The following is a 12,065-nucleotide window of genomic DNA, read 5'->3' on the forward strand; positions in this document are numbered from 1 at the left end:
AATAGCATAAATAAATAAATCATGGTGCCTGGCATATGATACTCTGTCCAAAATATTACCTCTTATGTTTTCTTTAGATACAGCTTTCCAATAGAATCTTGTACTAAGTGCTCAAAGTCTGTATATATTGTCTCCCCTTTTATTTCCCTTCCACTCTAATGTAATTTAGAAAGCAGGGTGGGGGAATCTGTTGAACGTACCTTTAAACATAATTCCGAGTAGGAATACTTGGCTGCCTGCTATTATCATACCCTACTGTGATACATGGAAACCTCATCTGTCATGCTCCCCTGGTTCATGAAGCACTACTAAAGGCATTCGTTCAGTAGCTGGGAAATACCAGCTGAAATCCTCAACATGCACTGCCTGAGAATTTAAAGACTGGTGTAAGAAACAGCAGGTTATACTATGGAAGGCATGACTTGTTAGAATTTTGAATGGATAAAATAGAATATGCTTGAATTACAGCAGCTTGGCACCATATTCCTACAGAACTACTGTCTTATAAAGGCAGTTAAACAGTATAAACCAAGGATACATGGAACCATACACAAGTATAGGATGCCATTTGCTAATAAAAATTCTTTCTGTTAAGGTGTGTTTTGCTCTCAGTGACAGACAGCTCTGCATGTGTTTTGATGTGATTGCATTATCAAATTAGTAAAACCCTGTGAGCGTAGATTTGACCTCAGACTTTCTTTACTTCCAGCCTTCTTGGAAAGGCATAATATTGACACATAGCACCATGTTCCAGAAATTATCAAATCTAAAAATTTCATTGGGACTTTAGATATAAGTTATTGTTAGTTGGTGGTGGTCTGTGTGTTTGTTGGGGTTTTTGAGTTGGTTTTTTTTTTTGTTTTGTTTCATTTTTTAGCTGTATGGATATAATTAAGAAAAGGATTTTTTTTTAAACAGAAGAAATATTTTTGTTATATTTTAAACATTTTAGTATCATTTCAAAGTCTCTGTAACTCACTGGGAATTTTCACTGGGAGCCTACACTACTACTGAAGTACTAACAGCCATGATGTTTTGACATTGTTATGTGAAGTTGCTGTTATGCCTTGTGATCATGTGGTAATTATTGATGGCTAGGGTGACAAAGCTTATTTATGTGTCAGCCTTGTAATGGAGTCTAGCTCACAAAGCTCTGCAGACCTTCATCAAAAGAAAACAAACTCCTTTTAGCAGTGGTAAAAGTATTGGGGGTTTTGTTTGTTGGGTTTTGTTTGTTTGTTTGTCTTTTGACAAATCAGTTTCATTTTGCAAAGATTTCTGCTGGAGCAAGGGTTTTATCTTTGGGTGTGAACTTCAGCTTTAAAAAAGGTAATAGTTTAAAAAATGAAATGAAATTAAAATGGTTTTAAGGTATTGTCAGTAGTCAGTTTTGGCTATCTAATTTGCATGCCTGATCATAGAAGTTTCATCTGTTCATATACCATCCTGTTAACCACTGGTTATTTGGAATTATGACAGTTCATTGAAATAGGCTTCTAGCATTGATCCTGCTGAAGATTTGTAATCTAATGTTTGCATTTAGGTTTTCAAAATTCCCTGACTGCATGGTGGTTTTATGTATTCCTTCTTTATATGCAGAGTAACAAATTAATATTAATACAATTTGTAAACAGTTAAAAATTTATCAGAAACTGTGTTCTGTAGAGGTGCAAATTTGTAAATCATTCTGAGAGAAGTCATTTAACAGTAAAAGAAATAGCCCACACTCAACAAAATAAGCTGAATATTGCAAAATTGTGTTTGTATTACTAATATAGCTGTATTATTCATTCCTGTCTTTGGGAAAGAAGATGTGAGTGCTAAGTTAAATGTGGTGTTATTTTGTAAGTAGGCCTATAGATACTGTGGTTCCTGATCTGCAGGATGTGACCAAACGTACAACATTTTATTTTCTGAAGAGCACTTTATCTATCGTGCAATTGAAGAAGAGAATGTTTGTTCTGCTTTTTGTCCCTTTTTCTGGCTGGGGATTTCTTGCTTAAACAGTGCAATTACTATTTTCATGCTGAAAAATCACAAGGACGTTAATTACTGAATACTAATCTTTAACCTTACTTTAAAAAAGAAGTAATAAATAGCATAGTGTGTGGATGCCTGTCTGGTCTTGAGTGAGGTATTCAGATACTTGTATGGGTTCTGACTGTGCTTTTTTTCTTTTTTTCAGGGAATGGTAAACTATACATGTTTGGCAGTAACAACTGGGGACAATTAGGACTAGGATCAAAGAACACTGTCAGCAAACCAACATGTGTTAAAGGTTTGTTTAATTTTTCAAATTTTTTTATATTCTTTTTGTCTTTTTGAAAGAAGACCCTTGTGAAAAGGTACTTTGTAAGATGCAGTTCCAAAATAACTGATTCTGCCTTCTTTATTCATCACATGTAGCATATTACTGCAGAAGCTCATAAAGGTAGCTTTAAGGGATCCCTGACTGATTTTCCATCAGTTCCAGATTCTGGGACCTTTTTCATCTGAAGATTACTTCAGATAGATAGAATCCATTTTTTTTTTTTTTTTGGAGGGCTCTCATTTTATGTAATACCTGTCTTTTCTAACAAACCACATCTGTGTTGTGACTGCAACATTAATCAACACTGATCTCTTTACTGTTGTCTATATGTTAGAAATCAGAGTTCCAACAGCGTTGTATAACCTTGGTATCACTTTTGTCTTATTACCCTTATAAATGAAAAAAAAAATCTATAAGGAACTTTCTGGAAGTATTGCTGCATTTTTAGCAAGTATAAGAAGCACCCAAGAGGCCATAAAAGTTAATATATTTGTATGAAGCAGTAAAATAAGTGCCCATATTCTTTCATGTGGTGTAAAATATGTTCTCATTGTACTGTTACCTTATTCATATTTCCTAGCTGGTTTTATCTTATGCAACAAAACTAAGTACTTTTTCTCTATCCCCTTACTTATGTCAAATCATATCTATCCTATTAACACATTTCTTTCACTGCCAGATGTTTATACTCATCTTTTCTGCCAGCAGATTGATCTGTCATCTTATTATTAAAAACAAATTACCCTTCTTCTTCAAACTCTTTTCTTCCTGATTTAGTTTATTCTACTGTCCTTTATCTGCTTCTCTCTCTATTTTACTTCAGCGGAGAATGCAGTTACTCTCAGGTTCACATCTTTTGTCAGCCGTGTGAGAGATTGGTTCTTACTTTGGCTTAAATGGATTGAGTGTCAACTTTTGTTTTTACTGTCAAATTGCAATGCAGAATAAAAGACAAAGAGAGATGACAGCAATTTAAACCAGAACTGGCATCCATTGAAAAAAGTCGCGAGGGGGGTATCTTTCTTCTTGTGGCAGTAGGCAGCAGCAGAAAGACCTGAAGCTTTTCTTGCCAGCTTTCAGTCATCACCTTTGGCTTTGGGAATGGGGTTGCATTTCAGTTTCTGCTTGGGGCCAAATGGTTGTGCCTGCATGTTTTTGGAGAAAGTATCTTTTGGGACTTGACTAGATATTAATGAAATTTGTTATGAAAAACTACGAGCAAGATTGTAAATATGGCATGGCTCATCAAATACAGTTGATTAGCCTAAGTGAGAAGAAGGTTAGGGAGCACAAGCTTCTCAAGAGCAGATTAGGATCATCTCTGAAGTTGGAGGCAGAGTTTTGGGATAGAAAGCAGAAAATTAAGATGCCAACATGGAAGTGCTATGGTTCCAGCCTGGTGGTAGTGGTAAGTATTGAATGGGATAGACAGGAACCTGCATTTGGGCAATTTTTGTTTTGTCTGTGTGGTAGACCGGAGACATTTCATTCTCAGGTAGATAGATTTATTCGACAGAAGAGACTTATAATCTAATGATCTAATGTTATGGAGCTGATGAAAGTTGTTTAGGAGGGCTGAAAAGGGGATGGGAAAGGGCTGATGGTTGTTGGCTTTGTCATGGACTCGTACATTGGAAAACCTGATATATTATGTAAAAGTAATGCTGTTTTTAAAGCGTTGTATAGGGCACATGGACATAGCTGAGAGAAGATAAACCATTGGCAACCATCAGTAGTTGGGGAGAGGATGGAAAAGTTGGTGAGATTTTTCTCCTCTGTTTCTGAAGAGCTACTGGAGTACACTTGCCGTGGGAGAAAAGGCACCTTTCTATTCTTTCTTTCTCACCAAAATAGCTTTTGATTCTTCTCGCATACATTCCCAGTCTTTCACAGTGACCAGACTCCAAAGAAGCACATGCAGTGGGTGAGTGGTCACTGAGCTGAAATTGAGACATTATGGTACCTCCAAAAATTTTAGGCACTAATCCAGGTAGGACTGTCTTTAGCAATTGAGTTTAGTGATCAATAGAAGGGCAGTGCAGAGCTTAAATCTAGCAAAAAAAGGTAGCTGTGCATAACAAAGGGATGGTAAGACTGAAGAATGGTATGATTTTAAAGATTTAAAATAGTGGGAAAAATGTAAGAGGGAGTTAAGTATAGTACTGGTAATGAAAACTGAAGACAGCTTTGATGATGCATTTTGTCGTGCAACTTGACGGGTTCTTTGAGGCATATCCCACAAATGGTCAGTTTTGGGGAATGTGGCACTGGGATGAAGTAGGCATCATCAAGTTCAACCTGAGTGTCCGCTATAAGTTTTTAAAGTCTGTATCTGTTTTCTTGTCTTGGGGGAAGCCTGATGTAATAAGTCATATGCTACATTCAGATGGGCAATGAATCTTGTAATCATTCTGTTGGTAAAAATATGAAAAAAAACAGACCCCTAGAGCGTAGAACATTTTGATGGTGAACCAAATATCAGCTTCTTTATAACTTCTCCTTCCCTTTTTGACTTTAATTCATAGCATTAAAACCAGAAAAAATGAAACTTGCTGTTTGTGGAAGAAACCACACTTTAGTTTACACAGGTATGTAACCTATATTATATACATATTAAAGATAGATTTAAGATAGATTTCTTCCTTTGCTGTCATGCAAAATTATATTAGGAACTCCATGATTGTTGGGGAAGAAAAAAAATTAAAATGGGACTGTTAAAACTTGGTGTTTTGGTATCCAGTTCTTTGAATGTTTGATTTAGTCTGAGATTATAAAATGATATTGTATAGGAGTTTGCTAGCAATAGACAGGTGAAAAAAATGTCTTGCTGGCATTTGAGGTGTGGTTAGCAATTACCAACGTTTATTTTAAGCCCTGTAAAAGTATATTAATACTTTTTATGTGTCTGTACTCAAATTTATCTTTGACAAGTAATTTATTTTTATTAGTGTGAACATATTTAAGTAAATATAGTAGAACTGAATGTTTTCAACTCTTCATATTTTGTTGCATTTTGATTAGACAAAGTAGTTTGCTATTTCAATGACATGTTGATTTATTAATCCACAAATAAATTAAATTTGAACTAAAAGGTAATGTTTTAGAGACAGTATACAGAGAATTCATGCAAATTCTTGTCATGCTTCTAAAATTTATGTAATGGAATAGCCAGCTTTGTGGTTGCCATCATTTAGCTTGCAATAATGTTATGAAGAGGATTGTTTGATTATTAGGAGGTTTGTATATGTGGAGACCTTGAGCACTGTAAATAAGACTATTATAATAAAACAGAATATTTTAATAACAGTTGAGTGTGCAAGACTGCAGAGGGTAAGTATTAGTCACTTTTAGTGTGCATGCTGGCTAGATAATTTGTGGCCATTTATATAGCAAGGACCATTTATACATTGTATGTCAGTTTCTTATCACATTTGTGTTTGGATTTGGGTTATTGATGGGCCTTATCTTTCTCATCATAGATGAGCACTTTAGATGTGAAACATACTAAAATTAAAAGTATAAATCTTAAAGTAATGTTAAGTTAAAGATATCTATCATCACCTTTAACTTAAATTTTAAGATTCTAAAACAAAAGAAAGACGTAGTTAATTAAAAGTGATTTCAATATTAAAATTAGTAATATATTGCTAATAAAAACCCAAGCAGTAATATTCTTCATTCACAGTACTCAAAGCTGTCAAGTTATGCATCTGTTTAATTTACGTACTACTATGACTTCAGTTATCTTGCCTGTGACATCATTCACAATTTTCCTCCTGCTGTGTCTTAAAATATGCATTATTTGGGGATGGAGCTTCTTCTGGCTGCCAGGCCTTCTAGTAAGCATTTTTTCAGAGCTCTTGCAGAGCTTCAGATTATATTTACTTTTTAGATTAGTCTCCAGAATGGACAGAGATGCATGTATGGCTGTTAGAAAGTTCTATTCCAAGCATGTTCAGGAAAGCCTCTTTGCTAGCTAGAACAGAAATTGCTAATGTCAACTTGAGGGTGTTTCAGGGCAGTAGACCCCAACTTTCCTGTAATATTTTTTTAAATGACTTACTCCAGTTTCTCTGTCTTTTTACCACTGATGAGAATGTCTTCATTCTGTGTATTACATGTGCTTTCTGTATGCAGAAAAAGGAAATGTGTATGCTGCTGGAGGTAACAGTGAAGGTCAGTTGGGATTAGGTGACACAGAGGAAAGGACCACATTTCATTTAATTAGTTTTTTTACCAACCAGCACAAGATCAAACAGCTAGCAGCTGGATCATACACCTCAGCAGCAGTAACTGGTAAGAGCAACCACTAATAACATCTATTTTTGTGTGTCCGGCCTGGTGTTCCAGGAAAACATTCATTCCAGCCTTCTTTCTGCATATGCGGTTGTATTTTCTATGCCTCCCTGACTTCTTTCCCTATTAACAATAGTCATTTTTTGATAGCAAATTGCTTATTTCAACACAGTCAGGTAAGGGATGGCAGTCTCATTAACTTCCTACAGTATTTGTGAAAGTAACACCTTTTCCACGAGCAACGGTCTGCAATGGAAGCTCAACCCATGCTACCTTAGTGCTCAAAAGGACAAAAATCTTGAGTTAATTTCCAGGGAAGCCAGCTACAAACACGAATCTTATGAAAGCTAAGCTTCTCTAATTCCAGTTCTTAAAGCAACTATTTTGGTCTACTGGTACAGGTTGCACAGCTGTTTCTTTACTAATTCCAAGAGGCTTAACCTATGACCTATTTCACTGGTGGCAAAATTATGCAATTGTGACAGTTGAAGTCCACACAGAATACTTTTAACCATTGGATGAATGGTCCTTTGTTACCCTACAATACAATTTCTCAAGTTTTAGTATAAAGCAGCTCTTCTGCACATATTTAGGATGAGTTACTGAGGCTGTTATTTCAGAATGTGACAGTGACAGCATAAGAATGTCTGAGAGACGCACTAGCCTGCTTGTTTGGTTTGTATTTTTTGGTGACAATTGCTAAGATTCTCCAGAGATTTGTAAGTCAAATTTAAATGATTTTAGTTCCCAACAGCATCTCAGTAGCACTGTAGACGGTGCATTTTTTAATGCACAATTTCCCACCAAAAATAACTGCTGCCATAGGTCTTTGTGTCAAAGCTGATCTTAATGAGCCTGGAACAATGAGAAAGTCGTGACTTGCTACTAGAAATAAGATAATCTCTTAAATTCACCATAGTATTTTCATACTGACCTCTGGCAACTTAATTGTTTTACACATTCAATCTTCCTCTTTTTGAAAGGATATTTTTGCATAGTACTTTTCCTGTTGCTGTTTATGATCTAACATCCACAATGACTATGTGTTCTGTGTCAGTTTTGAAAAGCTTAAGGGGTACCCTCTTACTTCAGACTGTTTTGTTGCATTGTGCTAAATACCATTTATGTCCCTTAGGACGTAACATTTAGTATGATCATGCTAATACCATGTTTATGAAATGCTCTTAAATGGGTATATTAACTTTTTATTAATTTTGGTTTAAAATCTGTTAACTATCTGTCTCTTCATTTTAGAGGATGGGCAGCTTTTTATGTGGGGTGACAATTCAGAAGGTCAGATTGGCTTGGCTGATGAAGCCTGTGTGAGCATCCCATGTCAAGTGGATGTTGGAAAACCTGTTTCCTCTGTATCCTGTGGATATTATCACTCTGCCTTGATAACAGGTAAGAGAATGAGAATAGTGGTTAGTGAAGAGAAGCCAATGGTTCTTATATTGTTGTCTTTGTAAAGGTAGTTAATTAGGCATTCTTTACTTTTGAAACTATATGTGCCATAGTTGTTTAGCACTGCAATGTGGCAGAAAGTCATCTATATAGTTTTATATCACATTGAGAGATTTTACCAGACAGGTTCTCTAAAATGTGGTCCTCATTGATTTATTTAGGAACTTGTATGTAATATATTATATATTTATTTGTATTTTTTATTCTATATTTGTTTATTATTATGGGGGTTGGAATTAGATGACATTAAGGTTCTTTCAAACCCTATTTTATGATTCTATGATTATTTTTGGATTAACAGTACCGTGAGAAAGAAAATGCAGTTAATTTTCTGCATTTGCACATCATTGTGTGAAAGTATATGAAAAAGAATAGCTATCTTATCACAATTTATTTTCGGGAAGGTTATGACAAATATGGATTAATGCTGTGGTTTCAATAGTCCATCTTATTTTGAGATTCTTCTTCTGTCATGATCAAATAATAATTTTCATTTTCTCTAGAAATGTAAGTATTGAATATACTTACTATGCTTTGAGGAAAAATTGATCGTATTTGCTAGCAGTGCAAGATTATTGTCAAAGTTTGATGTTATGTCTTAAATTTTAAGTTTTAAAGTCAGTTAAACAGGCAGTGTACAATCTGAGGAGAGGCATATGTGGCAGTAAACTGGTATCTCCAAACAAACACATCTCTTAGTTGCTTTCCACCTCTCTCTTCCCATCTCTCTTGGTTTCCAAAGTGATGATGCCCCTAATTTTTTAATAATGGGTTTATGGGTGAATTTATTAGCCACTATTGGTGGTATTACATATGAGCAGCCATGAATTCTGTAGATTTATATTATTAAGCTTTACAGTTTAGTCCCCTCAGAGTAATTACAGATTTTAAAGGATCAGTAGTTTTGATTGTAAAGCTTTTAATGGTTACCCAGGAACTGTTCTATCAGGTACTTTTCTCAGGTTACTTGAGAAATGTTATTTTTCCATATGGTATCTATACAGCTCTTCGAGAACATGCTGTCAACAGAATGAGAACTTCCTATGGTGGACAAATATTGTTATGCTAGTAGTGTGCAAGTTTTATTGAAGATGTTTTATTACAGTAAATGAATGAGGTGCCTTTGTTTGTCCAGGAGCTATTATGAAATCTACAACTTCCTGAACTTGAAATAAATGTGGGGCAAAAGTGGGGGGATATCCTTACTTCAGTGATATAGTAAGAACGTGTGTATTTCTGCTCTAGATCCAAAAGCCAAAGCTCTGACGAGACTGCAGTAGGATGTGGCAAAAGCTGTCACTAGAAAAAAGGTTGAGGACAAGTGTCTAAGAGCGAGGAGAGAACTGTGTGTGCCAAGTGCTTTAAGGAAGTAGAAAATTTTAATGGAAAGGGGTGAGAAAAAAGGATTAGAGTAGCAGCTGTGTAAGAAAAGTGGAGCCTCTGAAGATATTAATAGGAAGATGAAGTGGTTATCGCCTGTGAAAATGGTGACTTGTTGAACTTTTACTGTTCAAACAGGCCTAGGTGTAGGATGGAAAACCTTAATTTTCAGCTTTAGTATCTGCAAATCCTGCACAAAATTGGCTTCAGTCTATCTTGCTGACACTACTGACACACAGATGGCCTCTTTTGGGGTGAAAGGATATTTTTTCCTTTATTATTTTCCTTTGGCCCCTTGCTGACAGTTTTATTTGACTGATACCATAGAAACATACTACATAGAGCTACCGTAGAAATTTAGTGCTGGACATCCAGGTACTTTTACTGAATTGATCTTCTGTTGCACTAGTGTCAGTGTATATCCAGACAGTGTTTAAAAAAAATCTTGTGCAATTAATATACATGTACTGTAGTTAAACATTATTTTAGCTGTGAAGTTAACCATTAAATTATGAATTTCGAAGTTCTGCAGTATGTTTAAGAAAAAATGTAGTTACCTTAATTTTCTTACAGCCTAGTTAGGAAGGAAGTCAAGGCACTATGCTGTTAGATTTTGATTTAAAAAAGGTGATTCTCTTAGAATTATTAGGATTCCTTTTTCACTTACGGAAAACACTTGCCTGTAGGACTTGCTAGTCTGGCTCAGAATAATGTTTCACATTCTTAGTATTCTGTCTCTGCATGTTGGGGTGGTAGAACAAAGCAAACTAGATAACTATGAAGTATTGGAATATTCATATTACATGGATAGGGTTTTTTCCTCTGAATTTCCACAAGTTACTGAATTATTCCTTGAAGTATGTTTAAAAGTTTGCGTGGCACTAGTAGTTTTCCATGTATTTTTATGGCATGGTTTTATCTTGCTACATATAGCAAGATATAAGATATAGCAAATACTAGATATGGCAAAATACTAGAATTTAGAGTGATTAGCATTATTTTTAATAGATACTTTTGGAGGAAATATCTGGAAAAGAAAGTGATTCTGTATTTCTGTATGGTTTGGTTTGAAAGGGACCTTAAAGTTCATCTAGTTCCAACCCCCCTGCTACAGGGAGGAACACCTTCCACTAGACCAGGTTGCTCCAAGCCCCGTCCAGCCCGGCCTTGAACACTGTCAGGGATGGGGCAGCCACAGCTTCTCTGGGTAATCCGTGCCAGTGCCTCACCACCCTCATAGTAGAGAATTTCTTCCAAATAGCTAATCTAAATTTACCCTTTTTCAGCTTAAAGCCATTGCCCTTTGTCCTTGTAAAAAGTCCCTCTTCAGCTTTCTTGTAGGCCCCCTTTAGGTACTGGAAGGCTGCCCTAAGGTCTCCCTGGGGTTTTCTCTTCTCTGGGATAAACAAGCTCAACTCTCACTATCTTTAAGAATAAAACATAGTGGCAGGATGTAGGACATGATGCATGTTGTCAGGCTGGACTGATTGTCATGGCACCATATGGTTCCCTTTCTTAATATATTTATATTTGACAAAAGCTATATACTGGCTGAGCAGACTGTTATGATTACAGACATTTCTGGGTTAAAACTGAAAGGTAGCTAATGAGGGTACTAGAATACAGTGTGGTCACAGAGTGCCCTCTCTAGGGCAGCGTGTTCATTAATAAGAAACTATTGAGGAAAAAAGTGTTAAAGTATGGATTCCAGCTTTTTTTTTTTTTTTTTTTCTTAAAAAAGATTTTTTAGTAGGCATGTTTAACTACTATAGGTGTTTAACTACTATAAAGCCAAGTGCAGTGTCTCTTATCTGGTAGTTCCAAAAGGATGACTTGCCACTTTTCTTACTTTTACGTTTTAAAATGCCTTCTTTGCAGACAGTAATTCAACTACCAAACGTGTCAGTCACCTGTATTCTACCATGTACATGTGGGCCCCACTGATGCCAAAAGCAGTGGTAGAAGATCAGAATATATCCTGAATTATTTTTAATAAAAACCACTTCTGAAATTAGACTAGGCACAAGCAAAGGCCATGGCTTGTCATTTCCATATGCAAAATAGGAAGGTGGTCTGGTTACTCCATGTTTGAAAGGTGCTCCTTTTCTTCTCGCTTAGCATTCTTCCACTGAATTTTTTTCTTCCACTTAGCATTTCAGTTCCACTGAAAAGAAATTTTTAGTTTATTGTTTCCAGCCCTCTTTAGGATATTTTTCCAGCATCTGTTTACTTTCCTTTCTTTTTGCAGAGGGGGTCGTTAGGTCTCTATGTCAGAGGTGTGTCTTTGTCCTGGGTTCAGCTGTAACAGTTCTTTTTTTCCTTCTTTGTAGCTAGCGCAGTGCAACAGAGAAAGAATGTAGCAAGGATTTTGAGTCCCTGTACAGAACTGGACTTGGCTGGTCTTTGGCCATGCTCACTCCAGACGGGACAGTTTTTCAGATATCATTAAGCTTGGCAAGCTATATAGCTCATTTGTCCACTGGAGGAGATGGAGAGCAGGAGAAGCCAATGTACCCTGATGTCTACAGCAGAATTAGATTCGTGGAGCCAGAAAGGAGTTGAATGTATTAGACCTATTCTGGTGCTTCCCCTGCCTGAACTGTTGCTGTAAGCA

General features: G+C 36.0%; 1 protein-coding gene across 1 annotated transcript in view; it reads left to right on the top strand.

Moving 5' to 3' along the window:
* Nucleotides 1–12,065, top strand: part of RPGR (retinitis pigmentosa GTPase regulator) — a gene marked incomplete at both ends in the record, with an annotated part of 44,244 nt that overhangs the window by 10,719 nt on the left and 21,460 nt on the right. Inside the window, 4 exons of the mRNA XM_080613515.1 lie at nt 2,186–2,278; nt 4,837–4,899; nt 6,449–6,607; nt 7,862–8,011. Of these exons, the coding sequence (XP_080469641.1) occupies nt 2,186–2,278; nt 4,837–4,899; nt 6,449–6,607; nt 7,862–8,011 (465 nt within the window). The remainder of the gene's footprint in view (nt 1–2,185; nt 2,279–4,836; nt 4,900–6,448; nt 6,608–7,861; nt 8,012–12,065) is intronic.

This window comes from Psittacula echo, assembly GCF_963264785.1.
Source record: "Psittacula echo genome assembly, chromosome: 3".
Taxonomy (NCBI): Eukaryota; Metazoa; Chordata; class Aves; order Psittaciformes; family Psittacidae; genus Psittacula; species Psittacula echo.